Source organism: Hydra viridissima, unplaced genomic scaffold (genome assembly GCF_058129835.1).
Source record: "Hydra viridissima isolate aposymbiotic clone 2 unplaced genomic scaffold, HvirCarnegie_v1 scaffold_7, whole genome shotgun sequence".
NCBI classification, from domain to species: domain Eukaryota; kingdom Metazoa; phylum Cnidaria; class Hydrozoa; order Anthoathecata; family Hydridae; genus Hydra; species Hydra viridissima.
The window spans coordinates 10,387,031-10,405,603 of record NW_028324306.1 but is presented as its reverse complement, the minus strand read 5'-3'; the positions used below and the strand labels follow the sequence as shown (position 1 = coordinate 10,405,603).

General features: G+C 34.7%; 1 protein-coding gene, 1 long non-coding RNA gene and 1 pseudogene across 2 annotated transcripts in view; all 3 read right to left on the bottom strand.

The window, feature by feature from the left end:
- Positions 1 to 18,348, bottom strand: part of LOC149886089 (uncharacterized) — a 282,044-nt gene extending 263,696 nt beyond the window's left edge. The window contains exons 1-2 of the mRNA XM_090092495.1: positions 17,739 to 18,348; positions 15,802 to 17,635 (exon numbers count right to left, since the gene is read on the bottom strand). Coding sequence (XP_089948621.1) covers positions 16,248 to 17,635; positions 17,739 to 18,321 — 1,971 coding nt within the window. The 5' untranslated portion in view covers positions 18,322 to 18,348 and the 3' untranslated portion in view covers positions 15,802 to 16,247. The remainder of the gene's footprint in view (positions 1 to 15,801; positions 17,636 to 17,738) is intronic.
- LOC149886091 (uncharacterized) lies at positions 1,398 to 2,181 on the bottom strand (annotated as a pseudogene).
- LOC149886090 (uncharacterized) lies at positions 2,165 to 2,801 on the bottom strand. The gene is made up of 3 exons (XR_016454158.1): positions 2,791 to 2,801; positions 2,345 to 2,508; positions 2,165 to 2,252 (listed from the first exon to the last, which is right to left on the bottom strand). It is a non-coding gene; the product is annotated as an uncharacterized LOC149886090 (long non-coding RNA).
- Positions 18,349 to 18,573: the final 225 nt, after the last annotated feature.

Genomic DNA, 18,573 nt, shown 5'->3' with positions numbered 1-18,573 from the left:
AACTGATGCTTGAGTTTAAATGGAATTTGAAAACGAAAGTTCAGAAGCTGGTGTTGATTTATCCGGAAATAAGGAATAATTAAGAAGTAAAGTAGTTTGGCAGTTAGAAGTAGCTAAAAAAAACGATAAGAGATAGTATATCAATAAACAAAACATGTTCACTTTAATAAAACAAAACAACCAGCTTACTAGGAAGTGAGGTTTGAATTAAGGGTGACAAGAAGCTAGTGATGGTATAACTGAAAACAAGGGATAGTAAAGATTGGGTGAGGGAGTAATATGTGAATTTGAAATAATTTTTCTGATTTTGGCTGGTGGTTGGGAAAGTTCTTGACTATTAAATCTGTTAGGGCATATAAAATTCAACTGCCATCTTCAGCCAAACTTAGATCCGATTTCTTTTGCTGATTTGAGAAATACTAGAAAAATAAAATAACAAAGATAATGAATTAGACTGTCACATATATTCACAAAACATTCTCTTTTGGTAGAATGAAATTTTTACAATAACATTGACAGTAAAAAGCATACATATGTTACTGGACAACACTTGTACTTCATAAGAAATCCAATTAGCTTCTGGTTCCTTGTGGTTTAACAATATGTTTTGGAGTTTTTTCCCTACTCTAAAATTGGGCCACAAAACACACCCAGAAGCTTTAAACCACTTACTGGACACTTTTGCCACTTCATTGTCATTATTAAAAGCAACAAATGCATAAGACATATTTATTGAATGAAAATTTTAAACACTAAAAAAAAAAGTTTAAAACAGACATTCACTTAATTATATATTATTCAATTTCTTGTCTATATATCAGAGTTTGACATTACAATTCTAATGTCTAACTGATAAATAGTCAAGAAACTGAGTAATATATAATTAAGTAAATGTAACTCAAGTTACATGATCAAGAGCGGCCTTTTCTGTAAATTTAGACTTTATAATAAAGAAAAAATGAATTTGCAGTTAACAATTTTACATAATAAACTGCTAAATCTGCACAAATAAATTAAAGCAATTGTAAGGAATATACACCAAAATAGAATGGAACTGTATGCAAGGTGTCACTGAGACAACTAACTTTGAAAATAGAGATTTTTGAACTAGCAAGTAGCACGTCATAAAAATCTGTTTGCACCGTAAAATGTCTGGCTAAGAGTAATGGGTTTCTTAAATCTTCTGCTAAGATGTTAACAATTTGATAACATTTGTGTTCAATCATTACCGAGCTATCACGCAAACCACTTGAAAACCTTTTATTTTTGTAGTGGCAGAAAAAATTACTATGGTTTGTTAATGGTCCACCACAATGTTAAAGAAAAACTCCATCAGTATGCATTTTTTGTAATAAATATTTTTAACAGCTCACCACAAAAATTAGTAACTGCGCTATTAATCGGATGAATAGGAATTCCCAATAAAGGTGTCTCCCCGTTATGATGACTATCATCTTCTTTCGAAATGAAACTTTCTTATGTTCTGAGGGGTGCATCTGTTTCTAAAAATACAACCTTGCTATGCCACTCACCCTCTACAGTGCACTTATCACAGCTGGTATAGCCTGAATGGTACATTATGCACTTAATAAATGCACGTGCATGGGCATCACATACAAAGTTAGTTATATGAATACTGCATAAGTGTGAGTTGATTGAAACACCATTAGTTTTAATATAATTTATTTCAGTCACAAATCGGGAAAAAAAATCATGTAAACTGGGTTTTCCTTTTCCACAAAAAACGGCAACAACTTTTGGTGACATTGAATCACTAACTTTTTTAAATAGAATAGGCCAAAATGATATTTTAGAATTGTTATAAAGTGAAAGACCATCAATATTAAACTGCAAAGATATAATTGATGGGCTCGAAACGCTTAGTGTTTGAAGAAATGGTTCAACATTAAGATACAAAAATTCTCCATTAGATACATTTCTAACTGTTGCAGGTTTTGAGTTCAATAAGGTTTTGAAACACTTTGGCAATTGAGGATGATAAGGTTTTAAAATCAATAACAGTTTGTCCATTGTTGAAAAAGGTATATTGTTTTCAATTGCACAAACCCGCAACTTAATTAGCATCTCAAATTCACTTGGATTTTTTTTTCCAGAATCATTGCTGGTAGAAACTTCATCACTTAAAGAACATAATGAAGGCTCAAAATCGGAAATAGATTCTGAAATTGAAGAATTGGAATCAAAAATTAGATTATCAGACTTCTCCAATTATGAATCTTCATATTGATATCCTAAAATTAATGGTAAACACAGTTAAAAAAGTAACACAAATAATAATATATCAACATAATACTTTAAACTGTAACAGAGAGAAGATTTCCACCTGTAGACATCTTGAACTGCTCTACACTTACAATGCTTTCACTCTCCATTTTATGCTTTAACAATCCAGATGCTACTTGTTCCGCATGTTTATCTCCAAGTGATTCACTAATATCTACGATATTGGTTACAGCTTTATTTTTGCAACAATCATGAGAAACTCCTCTAAAATTAATAGTAAGAAATTTATAACAGTTTTTGAAATAAGTAAAAAAAATAAAAAATATATTGAATCAAACTATAAAATAACATAAAGAGAAAAAATGTTTTAACTGATCTTATTTTAACCTTATTTTTAAATTATAAAATCATTAATATAAATAATCTATACTAAGATTTAATTAGCAGAGTCCACAGATTTTTTCAGCTACATTTAAAGTATTTGACCCTGGCTAATTATTTGTCTGGATACATATCAGAGGTTTGCCTGATAGTACTCCTATTTACCTGAAATACATTACTTTCTATCAAGTACATTATTCTACCTGAAGTATATTATATAATAACAACATGTATGTGTGTGTGTTAATATATATATATATATATATATATATATATATATATATATATATATATATATATATATATATATATACATACACACACACACACACACACACACACACACACACACACACACACACACACACACACACACACGCACACACGCACACAGGCACACTGGCACACTGGCTAGAGAGTATATCAAAGGTACTTTAATCTATATATATATATATTAATGGGTTATTTTGACTTCCATAATGGCTGACTTTATTAAAACTTTGGAAGAAAAAAAGCCAAAAATTATGCGTTTTAATTTTGGAAGTATACATATTTTGCACTTAGTTCAGATTTTTTTGACAACATATTTTCTGTTTACTAATGCATTTGATTGATTAAATGTAAAAAAATCAGGAGTGGGGAGAGTTTCAACCTAGGGGTCAATTTGGAGAACAGTGTTGCTTCACTTTTTCTTTACAGAATTTTTGTGAAGTTAGACATCTAGATAATATATACGACTGGGAAGGATTAACTTTTAAAACCGGTAAAGATAGGCAAAAGGACATCTTGACTCGACTTGAAGATTTATTATATATTTGAACTAAAATTTGGCATTTAAAAAAAAAAATAAATTGGAATATTGTAAAAAATATCGTTATTATACCGATAAATATCGGTATTCTCGTTATTTTTATGTATTCCGATAAACCGATAAAAAAAAGCCGATAATATCGTTTCAAACGATAAGTTATCGTTTAGTTATCGTTTCAAACGATAAGTTATCGTTTCATAGACAAACTCATATCGTTTGATATCGTTATCATTTTATATCGTTATCGGTTCAAAATATCGGTTCATACCGATATACCGATAAAGATACGCAGACCCTTAGATTTTATTGGACGAAAAGTAAAGCCGCTTTTTTTTGTTTACAAATTGAATCCGCCATTTGTAATAAGGGCAAAAGCTATATCCGACGTGCGATATAAAAGTTAAAAATGCCTGTTTTTGCCCGAATTAGAAATGGCTTGCACGGCTTCTCTTTTCGGATCGAAGTTAGACATCTAGTATATATATAACATATCATTGGTCTCGGAATAATCGATGACACATTGTACATTCATATTTTGCCGGAATCTAGATTACACAGTTACAACAATCCTCCACCAATGATATATTACATGTACTAGATGTCTAACTTCGATCTGAAAAGTGAAGCCGTAGTAGATGTAAAATGTGGGTTCTAGCGCATGACATCAAAATCGGTAAAACAGCCATCGGGTTCTGACGCATGAAATCAAAAAAAATTAATAACAACAATGCGTCAGAACCCGCATCGTTATTTTTAAAAAAGCCTCAAAAATTTAGTTAGAAATGATCTAATTAAATTATACCATTTAAAATAATTAAATTAAAATAATTAAAATATGGGAGTAAAAGTCCATCCAAGTTCTTTAAAAATATGAGAGCAAATATTGTCATACATCTTTTTGTTGTAGATATTTTTTGGGAAAGAAAAGTTTTTAATTTCGCAAGGATGATTTCTGTTTCTAAAGTGTTGGAACAGCATATATTGTAATAAAATTTTTTCTGCCAATATCTTTAGACATACGTTTTTAATAATATATATCATAGAAAGAAGAGAACTTTATATAGCACTGTTATCATGAAATCTAATATTACCAACCTAGCTGACCCAAGAATACCACTTATATGGGGTGATAGTGTACAGATCCCAGGGTCACCTGGTTCAAATTTTGAAATCTTTTTGGTACGTCTGCGGGAAAAAAGTGACTTTGAAGTTACAAAAACGGAAAAAATTTGCCTTCTTTTTTTGACATAGCAAAACCGCTATAAAATCCATACTATTAATCCTAGACCAATAAAATTTGGTGGCAATGTAGCTTATGCCAATGCCAAGATTTGGGTAAAATTTTATCCCAATCTCTGCAGTATAACAGAAGTTATGGTAGTTTTAGCGTTGATTTTTTGTTTATTTTTTCACTTCCAGTGCAAAACTTTACTAATAACTGTCTATTACAAGCACCCAGGCCATAATGTGGCTAACACATGTGCTTTAGTTTAATATACCAACAACATTGTAAAATAAGGATTTTGATGTTCTTACCAATATTTTTGGTTTCGGTGGTCAAAACTGTTGTTCTGGAATGAACCCTATTTACACCATATGGACCTTTTTCAATATAAAACCTTATATGACAGTACTATTAGTACCCCATAAGCTTTCTTTTAACTAAATTACTACCTTAGAAGTTAGTTGAGACATTTTAACAGCTTTTTTGATGAAAATTATAAAAATCTTCACAATTTTTATTCTAGTAAAATTGCTCTTATTCTACACATGGATTTAGCCCTGAGAATTTGTGAGCAAAGCAAAGAAATGTGTTGAAAACCTTTTGCATGTGATTTTTAACTGGTCAACATGTATTGTGTGTTGAAAAACCCATTTCGTACATAAAATCAGGTAAAAATCCCTCGAATTTCTTTTGTGTTTTGTTTTCAAAATCATTATCAAATGTACAAATTATAAAGTTCAATAAATTTACACAAACAGTGAATTAATTTCTAAAATTTGTTCAACTCTATTCTTTTCTTGTGATACCTTCACACTCGTTAACTTATTTGACATGACATTTAAAGCACTGGTCAGTTTACTATTCCCAAATGGCACTAAACTTTGGTATGAGATTGGCACAAGTATTTTTTTTTTTTTTGAAATTGATTATAATTCATTATAGTGGGTTACTTATGAGCTTAAATTCTCTTCTAACAAGTAAAATTAATCCATTAAAATGAAGCTGAACGGATGAAAATATTTCATTATTTTCTAAAGGTATAGCTATTCAAATCCACAAGACAACTGAACAGCCTTCCTTTATATTCAGGTTGGGTTTTATCTCTTTTTTATCTTGACCAATGCTGGTGAAAATCTTGATGTGCAGCCTCAACAGCCTGTTCAATGAATTTTCCTAAGGGCAATTGTTTTATGTTTACAAAGTACTTGATGTGATGGAATATTGTGTGGATTTTGGGCGTGATGCTTCCAAGTTGGATTGCCAAATATGAAGCTTTAAATTGTTCAATCTTGAAAGAAAAACCTTTTTCTAGTAAATTTCCAAAGCATGAATTCACAACCAAATTAAACTTTTTGAAAACTTCAATGACAGCAAGAACTTGAGTGTTGGAAGTTTCTTCAGCAAGACATTGTAAAAAATCAACATTTTTCAAACGTTTCCTGCATTCATTGCCTTCAAATGCCCGCAATGATATGGGCTTTGGTGAATGTGAAGCATGGCTGGCCACTTTTCAGCATCAGACCAAACAGCTTTGAGAATTTTGAAGAGCTGATTGACTGTGCCGAAAAGAAGGTGAAACTCCATTGGTGGAATGATGTCTAGAATCAGTGTATCCTTATGTCTATTGATAATTGACTTGTGAACAACATTGCCAAACTTTTTGGCCTTGACCAACACTCCACCCGATTGTTCAAAAGACTTGAGATTTCTTTTGACTGAGTCAAGTGTTCTTAAACTGCCTCTGCAAGCAAGGTTCTTTGAGTTAACATCACACCAACAACAAGCGTGCATGCTTGAGTGTTTTTGAAGTCCACAAATAAGGTTGGCAACTTTCATGTCACATGCAATAATCAACTTCAGAGCATCTGCATTGATGAGTGATCAGACGTTTTGAATATTAGAATGAGTTTCTGGCAAATCTTCAGAGACTGCTACAAAAATTTGTCTTTTCACACTTGTTGCTTTTGCCGCTCTGGAACTCAAAAGTCGCTTTTGAGGTGGTGAGTTCGATTTCTCTTGTTCTGTGGAACTCTCAATAACACTGACACAAAACTTGAGGAAACCTTTGCCTCCATCAATGCCTAATTTGACAAAGTAGTCACTTGAAGCTTTTCTAGATTGAATGACTTGACTAACCAGAACAGACAAATCTTTGCAATGAACAACAACAGGGGTTGTGTCACAACCTTTTGAATCTGTGGTTTTTAAGTCTGTAAAAGTAAAAAACTCCTTCAGCTGTTGACCAGCCATTTGAAAACTGGTATAAAAGATGGGCTCAATCATTTTCTTGTCTGATGACTGATGAACAGTTTTCACTAATTTTTTGATCCCATTGTTTGAGAGGCCAGTGTTAATTTGTACATTGATGAGGTCTCGGGTTATCAATGTTGATGTGACAGAATGTGATCTTGCTGCCCTTGGCCCTATAAAAAATTTGCATTTATTACCTCTAGTAAACAAAAATTACAAAAATAATCATTTTATAATTAATCACTTACAAAATTATAATATTATAATTAATTTTTGCTGATATTGTACCTGGAGTAACAGGGAGTGGATGACCTCCAGATGCTTTTGCTAAACAAACTGTGGCACACACATGGCTATGTGTTTTAGTTCGACTCGGATAGTTTTGAAATCAAACAAAGCAAAATCCTTTCCTTCCTCTTTTCGTCTTGAGGCAGTTCACAAAGACCTTGAGGCACACAAGAGTCGCACCCATCAAGATTTGTCTGCTAAATGCGACAAACTCTTTCAGCCTGAAAAGCAGTCATCTGTCGGCCACATTTTTGAAGGCAAAGCATGCAGACACACTTTCTGTTCTGCTCATGGTTTCTTGCCTAATTTGGCATCTTAAGGACTCAGTGGATTGCAGCTGTGTACCTAAACATATTGAGCTATAATATGAAATTGAAGAATATGATTGACAAACATTAAGAATTCTGGCAAATTTATTTCATTAATAACATTAATAGAGGACTCTCTGTAATGTGATCATAGGAGATGCCTTGATTTATTTTGATTGGATTTCAAGATATTGATAACGTTTAGAGACCTGCCATCTTTGATAATGTGAATTTAATACACCAACATATACGTCACATTGAGGTAGATGTATTTCAAATAAATAACATATTGCTATATGTAGAGCTAGGTATTTAGCTAAATCAATCCAGTTACTTCAGTCTATCAATTTGTATATTATAAAAAATGAAAAACAAAATTTTTTACCACAAACAACGATTTTCAAGTGAAGGGTTAAATAATTTTGGATACTTCTGCAAACGTTTCAGTTCAGTCCAACAAAAACAAAGTTTTGATCCCCGAAACCAAAAATATTGGTAAGAACATCAAAATCCTTATTTTACAATGTTGTTGGTATATTCAACTAAAGCACATGTGTTAGCCACATTATGGCCTGGGTGCTTGTAATAGACAGTTATTAGTAAAGTTTTGCACTGGAAGTGAAAAAATAAACAAAAAATCAACGCTAAAACTACCATAACTTCTGTTATACTGCAGAGATTGGGATAAAATTTTACCCAAATCTTGGCATTGGCATAAGCTACATTGCCACCAAATTTTATTGGTCTAGGATTAATAGTATGGATTTTATAGCGGTTTTGCTATGTCAAAAAAAGAAGGCAAATTTTTTCCGTTTTTGTAACTTCAAAGTCACTTTTTTCCCGCAGACGTACCAAAAAGATTTCAAAATTTGAACCAGGTGACCCTGGGATCTGTACACTATCACCCCATATAAGTGGTATTCTTGGGTCAGCTAGGTTGGCAATATTGGATTTCATGATAACAGTGATAGTCTTTAATGATTTGCTCTTCCAAGTGCTCAATATCGTCAATTTTTTTACCAGTGAGTACAAAATAAATATAATTAGCATTTTCATAATGTTTAACGAACCCGAGTTGTTTGAGGAAAATGAGTATTTGATCTTTGGTGATTTTGGAATATTTTTCTTGTTTAATATTTGAGTTAACAAGAAGGTTTAAAGCTTGAAATTTGCTTTCTAGTTTTTCAAGCACCTCATTTTGAACTTAGCATTTTTGAGTTCCGCTGTATTGTTTGATGCATTCTTTAAAATGATCAATTCTTGAAGAGCTGAGCTTATTAAAACTAGACTGAAAATATACTTTGATGTCAAGAGTGTCAAAATACTTTGATGTCAAGACAAAACTTATTATTGCAGTCGTCAAAATCAAATTTTTTTAAGTCCTCGTTTGAACAGTATTTACACTTATTACAGTGTTTTATCTTTTGCTTTACTTTAATATGAGTCCACTTTTTTGGTTCAACAAGCTTTAACGCCATTTGAATGTATTGTCTTTGAATGTCTTCTTTTTCATCTTTAAATTTATAAATTTCATCAAAAGGAAGCTTTATCCTTAGAATGTCTTCATACCTTTGAATAAGACGAATGGTTCTTAAAAAGAAGAAGGACTTTTCCATGCAAACTTTTTTAAAGTTTTCTTTGACAGCCTCAATATCAAACTGCTTTAATATTTTTTCGTTGAGTTAAATGATATTTATTTTAATAGTTAGCATAAAATCATAAGTTAATTATCAGAACCAAAGACTTGATCGTAGTCCATTAATTTAAAGCAGGGCTCAGGACAAGGTCTGTTTTTGTAATGTCCAATAGCTAACGTGCTGATTTTATCATCCAAAATGATCCTCTTGTCATCTTCAGCGCAAAGTGCAATTTTGTTAATTTCTTTAGTGTAAATATCATGAAGATGAGACCTAAAAATTTTCATTTTTGCATAATGTTTAGTCCCTTTCATTAAGCAGTCTTTATAATGTTTATGATTAATCTCTTTGTTAACAACGCTCTTTTTAACACCTTTGCATTTTTTATGCTCTTTATCTTCTTCTTCATTTTCTTCAGGGATATTGTAAGAGTAGAGCTTAGGTCGAAGCCCAATAAACTCTTTAATTTGCTTTCCATCAGTCTCATCCTTGAACATGCCGATAACCTTTTTATTAGCGCCTACTTTGAAACCAGCACCTTTAACAGCAGGATGTTCTTTGTCAAATCCACTAGTATTAAACTTGCTTTCAACGTCACCAGCAATATCTTTATAAAAATCTTCAGTTTCGATTTCATAAATGAGCGAGTCAGTGTCGGTCATAAACAATTTTGCCTTATCACCGTATTTAGGCTTGATGTAGTCATAATGGAACTCAAACATCAAAGTCTTGCTGATGTCAAGGATGCTCATTCCTAAGTAAACAGGCTTGTTGTAAAAGATTTTTGTCTTTTTTAAGTGAATTGCAATTAACTTTTCATCAAAAATGGTTCGGCTTTCGAATTGAGGCTCGTTGGTTAATTTTAAGGCTTCTTTTTTATTAGTGATAAGTCTGATATCCACATGGTTTTCAATATTCTCCATGGTTTTACCAAAGACAGAATTGTTCATGAGTTTAAAAAAGTCCTTTTCAAAGTCGTTTTTAGATTGAGCTCTTAATTCTGTGTTACGGTCAATATACTCTTTCATCCAATCTTTTTCCTCAAATTTAATACCTCGATGAATTTTTGTAATGATTAAACCCATTCGCTCATAAAGTTTTAGGCTTTCATGATGAAAGACGTATTTCTTTTTATTGTTTAAATTGGGAACCAGCTTTTCCACTTTACCTATTTTCATTTTCTCAGGAGCTAAAGGGTTCTTAAGTCAACTTCTAAAATGCAGGGCATGGATTTCCAATTTTTAAACTCATCTTCAGTCATCCATTCAAAGCCTTTAAAGAGAAGAGGTCTGCTCATTGCCCATCCATACAAATTGTTAGCGTCTTGGTATTGGATAAATTTTGATGGTTCAGCAGGATTATACGAGTCGCCCATGTATTTATTATTAGCAGTTCCAAGCCGGTTTGAGATCATGCTGACTCCTCCTCGTATTCCTTCTCGTATCATGAAAAGCATGTCAATATCGCTTAACAGCTCCATTTCAGTTTTAGTCATTTTTAAGCAAGCGTCCCAGGCCAAACCTGGTGCTGAGTAATACCAAACAGGATCGAGCTCGTAATGTTTCATGCATACGTCTCTGAAATTTTCAAAGACATCTGCTAGAATTAAAACGTCTGAAATGTTATAAAGATCGTGGTAATCTCGAAATGTGACACACATAAATTCATTCCAAACGTTTTGCGCATGCTCGTAATCTTCAACTTCTAATTCTTTATTGTTAAGTTGTGAGAAAAACTCTTTTATTTCAGGCAATGCTGTTTCAGAGAACTTTTCAATCGAGTCCACCCAGTCATAAGGGTAAACACCTTTTTCTAATAGCAAATCTCGTTTATTTCCGCTAAATTGAGAATTTAAGTTTTTGCATTCAGTATCGGCTTTCTTGAGTCGACGAGCTTTACAATCTACACAATTTGCTTTGCATTTGCATTTCTTTCCTTTTTTATCGGGACAGCTTTTCTTACACTTACCAATACCTGAACTGCCACATTCATAACAAAGGTCTTTAGTAAGGTTGTCAGCTAATTCTTTTAACGAACTTGCCATGAATTTGAAGCTATCGATAAACCTTATTTCTCTCCAGGATTCATTTAGTTTACCAGTTTCTTTATCTTTCCATGTACTTACCTTAATCTTTTTAGAAAAGCTGATATACTTTTCTTCATTGTTGGGGATGCAATTGAGTTTCCCACCTAACTTCTTAATGAACAAATGGCTGTCGTAACCAGACAAATTACGAAAGACAACGGGGAGGAATTTTGGAATAGAGTTGTCATTGCATTTTTTATGAGCAGCACCTCGATACTTTCCGGTAAAACGGAAGTGGCTTTTTAATTTATCGCCGTCAAGATCTTTACTGCAAATGTAGCATTGGGTTGCATCTTCATAACTTTTCTTGTTTTCATAAGTCATGACAGGCTTTATGTATTTATTAAAAATGGCGGTGGCATCTTTTTCAAGACTTTTAATGAATTTTTGGGAAGCATCGTCATCATCGCTCTCTGCTGTGTATGTGACTGCTTTTTCTTTAAAACCCTCAGGACCTTTGATGTAATAGCAGTAGGAGCTTGGAGTGTGCTTTTGATATTTTTTGGTGTACGACTCATTATTAGGATATTCAGTGTTGTCGTGGACAGGTTTGATAAAACTTTCAAAGTCGGCATATACGACGTACGGAACCCTTGTTGTCCTGTTGTAGTTTTGGAACTGAAGGATGGTTCCTTTTTCAGGGAGTTCGTACCGAACTGATTTGTGTTTAAAGCAGTATTCAGAATGATTAAGAAGTACCTCCTCGGAATTAAAACCTTGAAGGCAATTTCTGCAATAATGTCGTTTTCTTTTTCCTTTTGATGTGGAAGAGGATAGCAATCTACTTAAGCTTTTAATCACGCAATAATGATTGGTCACATCGTTTGAAATAAGCAACAAAACAACTGTATGCTTTCGATTTAAAATTTTGGATATTCTTAAAGAACTTATCTTTCTTTCATCATACCCAAAGACGTTGATGCTAATGTCTGGATTGAGATTTTCAAACCTGTCGATACCTAGACTAGTAGAAACTGGAAATTCCATTCCTTTCCAATTGAGCTCTTCAGATTTTAGAATCAAGTCTTTATCCATTCTTTCGTTGTCTCTATTTTTCAGATTCAGAGCTCTGGTGACAGACCATTTGAAGCATTGCAAGTCATTGTTTTTTATGTTGATGATCGCCATTTTGCTTTTTAACTCAGGAGGGAGATCAATGTAGGAAGAAGCAGTAAGAGGATTCCAAGCAACCATGTTTACGTTAACCTCTAAAATTTTATGAACTACCCAATTGGATACTTCTTTGTTGTAATTGTTAATGTTTTCAATAATTCTTTCCTTCCACGTCTCAAACATTTCACTTATTTTTGCATCATTTGTTGATTCTTGAATAAGTTCATATTTACACGGGAAGGTAACAGGTCTAATCTTTTCCAATCCAGTAGCAATGTTGGTTTGGATCATGTCGCAGATTAAAGAAATATTGGTTTTTGTGTTTTTCTTAATAACTTTAATTGCTGCTTTTTTAACCAAGTTTAAAAAGGCTGCAGGGTCTTGATATCGAACAGAAGGTTTATATGTCAATTGTTTGGTGATGTATTTGAGAGCTCAATTAGTCAAAACGAACTTGATTCTTGGAGCAGGCACCGGACGTGGAGCAGGACGAGGAGCAGGCACCGGCCTTTGAATTACATTTTTTACAGCTTCTGTCATTCTTGAAAATAACCCAGGCGGTCTCGGAGCAGGAACCGGCCTATCGACAGGAGCTGACAATATGGAGTCTCTCAAGTCCAAGACTTTCTTTTTCACAGATTTTGGAACATATGAACCAATTGATGCAATAAGGCTGTTAAAGCTTTCAGCAACCACCTTGAAACTAGTCCAGGTGCTGGAGGAACAGAAATTCTCACTTTTGTAGGTTTTACAACCCTAACCACTGTAGGTTTTACAACCTTAACCACTGTAGGTCTTTGGCTTGCTCCAAAGTCATTAATAGAGGTATTGCGAGGCTCTATAGCCTCAATAAGTTCGGCTTTTCTCATTTTTGAGTAGCTTTTAACGCCGCATTCTTTAGCGGATTGTCGTAACTCTTTCGCGGTCATTCTATCCATCTTTTTATTTACTAGAGAAAAAAAAATTTCCTAAATTCAAAATTTCTCGAAAAGACTTTTTCAGTTCTTCGAAAAAAGAATTAAAAAAATGTTAAGGCAGCAGGAGCGCAAAATCTTCCCATTCAACCAGATGAAGCTAATTTTTGAAGTTCTTCCCACTCTTCTGCGATGATATCGTTTTCCGACTTATCTTCTGGCAAACCACCATCTTCGTCTGACGAATCATCTTCCATATCTCTTTCCATCCGCCTTCTCATATCTTCCAACTCTCTTTCTATTTCTTCATCGTCTTCAGAATCTGACGAATCGTCATCGCTGTCATCCTCTGGATCGACAATTGGAGATTGTAAATCACACGCCAGCACATAATCCTGATCGCCTGATCTGTATGTGACGGTGATAAGGTCTTCACCTTGGGAATTTTTATGAATGACGACCCTTTTGCCATCTTTTAAAAAATAACGATGACCAAATTCGTCCATGAAATAATCTTTAATTACAAATTCGTTGTCAACAGAGTCGTGAATGATGAGATACTTTTTTCCAGTTTCGTTAAAGTAAAATTCATCGCCAAGCTCTTTTAAATTAATTTTACTCCTAACGAATCCATCGAGCATTTCCACATACTGATGACCTAATTCGTCAACACGAACGACATACCTATTTCCAAATTCATCCTCACGAATCAAAATCCTTTTTCCAAATGAGTCTAATTCATAGGGTAAAGCAAATCCTTCACGACTTATCCAAAGTTGTTCACCATAAATGGTGGTAAAATATCTTCCGAATCTACTCATCTTTTAATTTATGCCAAAAAATTTATCAACCCGAATTCAATTTTTTAGGTCGTCCTACCGATCTTTCTTCCATCACGTCTTTCATCCAGCTCTTGTCAATCAGATGGTTTTCCACCGCCAGCATCAACAAATCCATTTTGCTTTTTGAAGTTTGAGTGATGCCGTTCTCTCTCAGCAGCTCTTTCAGCTCTTTTTTCGTATACCTCATTTTTTTAAAGTGTCCGAAAAATTATTTTGAAAAATCAATAAATCACGTTCATCCTTTTACCGTCAGATTTAATTCTGAGCATCTTGTCAGAAATCACCACGGCAAAGGCTTGAGTCCCAGCAGGAACTTTTGCATTAAAGGTGGCCTTGATTTGAACATCCAACACGGTTGATTTTAATCGTTCAGCCTGCTTGCTCACGTCAAAAGCGAAAAGAGGGTAAATGTATCTGTAATTTAATCCGGTCATGTTAGGCTGAGCCACAATGTTGTCAATGCCATAAAGCCTGTTGTCAAACTTGCACGCGTCTCTGTAAACCCTTGAAAGTCGGTTGTTTTTAAAGTCCAGGTCATAGTCCACAGCAGGATACCTTTCGCTGTTTAATGTCACATACATGTTGTTAATGTCGCAATGATCAAAAACGGAAGGATTTCGGTCCTGACTTTCATCTCAGTTGGTTTGGAATCCAATCACAACATACCTTGGTCTTTCGCTAGCAGATCTCGCACTCAATCTTCAACTGAACGTGTTTGCCACGGGAACGGAGATAGTGTCGCATTGTCGAGATTTGAATGCTAATGGAACGTCCACTTTAGACTCGATGATTTTATACGAATTGTTGCTCTCCAAAAGAGAGGGAGTGATATGAGGCATGAACAAAGACAACTTGGTCAAATCGACTTTTCCTGCACCTGTAGCAGCGGATTTAAAAATCGCATCTGTGTCGCTCTTTCTCACAAGGGTCACGGTGTGCTTAAACCCATAAAGAACTTTGTCATAATCGTCGCAAAAACCAAAAATGTGCTTCAACGGAATGCAAAACGAAATGGTTCCTTTATCAGAAGGCTGCTTGACGATATACGCGTGTCTGTTGATAAATCCAGTGTTGTTCGCAAGATCAGCATCCACGGTCGTGTCTCGCTGCCACAGCTGATTCATGCCTTCAGATATTTGAAAATCAACAGGATATTTAAGATAACCAAACATCGCGGTAGATTGACCAGGACTATAAATGATTTCTACCTCTTGATTCGACAAATAGTATGAAATTTGGCTAAACAGGTGCATGATGCCGTTGTTTGCAAATGTAACCACATCTGCGTCTGCATAGGAAGTCCCGTCTGCTTTTGTCAGTCTTCCTTCTACTAAAAGATAAGACTCGGAGGGAAGCGTAAACAAATCCTGCTGCTCAATATTAACTCTTATCTCTCCAGTGTTGTTTAAATTGGTGCTCACAGGCTCATACTCGTGAAACTCGAATCTCTCGATTCCTTCATCAATCATGACTTCTTCAGTAAAATTTAAAATCTCGGAGTTTGCCATTTTTATTAGAAAAAGGAGTTCCGAAAGTTCCGAAAGTTCCGAAAGTTCCGAAAGTTCCGAAGTTCCGAAGTTCCGAAAGTTCCGAAAATTCCGAAGCTCCGAAGCTCCGAAGTTCCGAAAGTTCCGAAAGTTCCGAAAGTTCCGAAAGTTCCGAATTTCCGAAGTTCCGAAGTATTCTGCTGCTGCTGCGGCACTGTTGTAAAAAATGACCAAAAACTACTTTGAGCTGACCCGAGAAAACTGCTTCGACAGGGTGAAACTACAATGTTTCCTGACTCCAAAAATGTAAAATTTGAAATCTAACTATTTCGTCCGAGAAAATAATTTCGATTTTTAGTTTTTAGTACTTTGCACAATAGGGCGAAATGACAGCTTTTCAAATTTTGCATTTTTACAGCATTCAAAAACTCTTCAAAATAAGCATTTATTACTCCAAAACATAACTGTCTAAAATTCACTTGAATAATAGTTTATTCTGACACAACTGATATAGTTTTTCATTAACAAGATGGAAATAATAAACACTTTCTTAAATAATTCTTTTAGTTATTCTAAGCCAAAACACAAAAACAACCTCTTGATTCTAAACACATAAAGAGCAAATGGTACATAAAATAAATTCTTCTCAATATTTGATTCTTCACAAATGCTTGCTGTTGTAGTCTACAACACATGAAAGAAGCCTCTTTGCATACTCAGGATGATTGCGGTCTCTTTTGTATCTCTGCCAATGTGAGCTGAATTTATGATGCATTGATTCTGTTGCCTGCTCACTAAAGATCCCCAAGGGAGCCCTTTTGATCTTAATGAATTGCTTCACATGGAAGAAAACAGCATGAACTTTTGGAGTCACACTGATGTTCATGATTGCCAAATATGAGTCTCTGAAGCGATCAATTTTTTCAGAAAAGTCATCCTCCAGAACCATACCAAAACATGCTGTCACCACAGACTTAAACTTTCGAAGGGCATCAATGATTCCAAAGACTTGAAAAGCAGACTCAGTCTCTGCAATTCTTTGAAGGAGGTCAAGATTGCTGAGAAGCTTGTGACAGGCATTCCCTGCAAACTGCCCACCATGGTATGTTTCTTGTTGAATGTCGAGAGCTGAGGGCCACTTGACAACATTGGGCCAAACTTCTGTCATGGCTTTGTACATGTGATTGACCACACCAAGGAGAAGATGGAGTTCCATTGGTGGTATGAGCTCCAAGATGAGTTTGTTTTCAGAACCAGATAGCAAAGGCTCATGCACTACATTGCCAAAAGATCTTTCCTTTTTGATATCACCACCAGACTTAGCAAACTCTTGATAACAGGCAACAAGTGAGCCTAGTGTCCTCAAAGATCCTGATTGAGAAAGATGCTTTGATTCTGTGTTGCACCAAGAGCAAGGGTGAGTACTTGCATGGCTCTGAAGGCCACAAAGGATGTTGGCAAGTTTCATGTCGCATGAGACAACAAAGTTGACTTTGTCTAACTTGATTAAAGACAAGATCTGCCTCACATTTTCAAAGTTTTCAGGTAGTCCTTCTGATAAAGCCACAAGCATTTGACGCTTTACACTACTGTCTTTGGCAGTCCTCTGAGTTAAAAGTTTTTTCCGTGGTGGTGACCTTGAATCACAGTGAGAATCCAACTCCATGATGCCAAGAGAAACTTTCAGAAATCCTCCACCTCCATCAATTCCCAACTTGACAATATGATTCTGGAAAACTCTTCGAGAAAGCAGGACTTCATTCAAAAGCTCGGCAAGATCCTTGCAATGCACAACCACAAAGTCAGTGGAGTTACTCTCTGATAAAACTTGGATGCTGGTTTGAGTAAAAAACTCAGACAACTGTTTGCCAATGGCTTCAAACTTAGCTAGAAAACTAGTCTCCACAATCTTGGTGTCACTGACTCTGTTGATGGTTGATGCCAATTTCTTCATGCCACGGTTGGACAGTCCTGTGTTTAGCTGAACTTGTACAAGATCTTCAGTTTTGATGCTGGGTTCAGGAAAAAGAGCTCTTGCACTTGAGCTTCCTAAAAATGAAATTATATTAACACTTTTTGTAATTTTAAGTTTTAAAATTAAAGGTATTCCCTCTGAACCTGCCATCTTTATATGTATATATAAAAGTATCACCTGTTTTATCTCTAAGTGGTGGGCCGCCTTTAGGATGCGATATTTTGGCAGTACCACCAGGTGTGGAAGGTTTAGTAGAGATGACTTGAGTAGCTATTTGCTCTGCAGCGAGTGGATCAGCTGTAGCTAGCTGCTTGAGATTCTCTCTAAAAGTGAATGGAGTGCACTGATGTGGCAGACCTCTTCCAACTAGACTCAAACAATCACCACATCTTTGAGGGGTACAATCTTCCACAGGTTTAGAATAGTCCACTGGGCTCTTCTCATTCAACTTCAAATGTCCAACTTGACAAATAAGACAGTTGCAACCTTGATCTCTTGTTGGTGGTCTAACTTTTATAGATGAGAAAGGAAACAAAGGTGGCAGGTTAACATCTTTTCCTTCATCTTTTCTCCGAAGAATTGTTCGACATGAGTCACAAATGCCTCTTGGCACTCTGGTATCAGTCAAATCAAGACTTGTATGGTAATGCTTGAGGATCTTTTCAACAAGGAACTGTGTCAACTCTCGAGAGCACTTCTTCAGACACAAGACACAGACAGATTTCCGACAATCTTCATGATTTTTTGAAAAATTTGGCATTTTGAAATTTTTCTCACACAACTGATAAGTGAAAGACTTTAAATAAACATGTTCACTGCCAATTGCCGGATTTTTTAGCTTGTTTACAATTTTGATGCAAAACTTAAAACAAACATGTTCACTGCCTATTCCCGGAATTTTTAGCTTATTTACAATTTTGATGCAACAAAATGTTTATAATATAGTTCAACCATGAAATTGTAGGTAAAATTTTATCTTCTGAGTTAAAATAAATACAAATTATACTTGCTA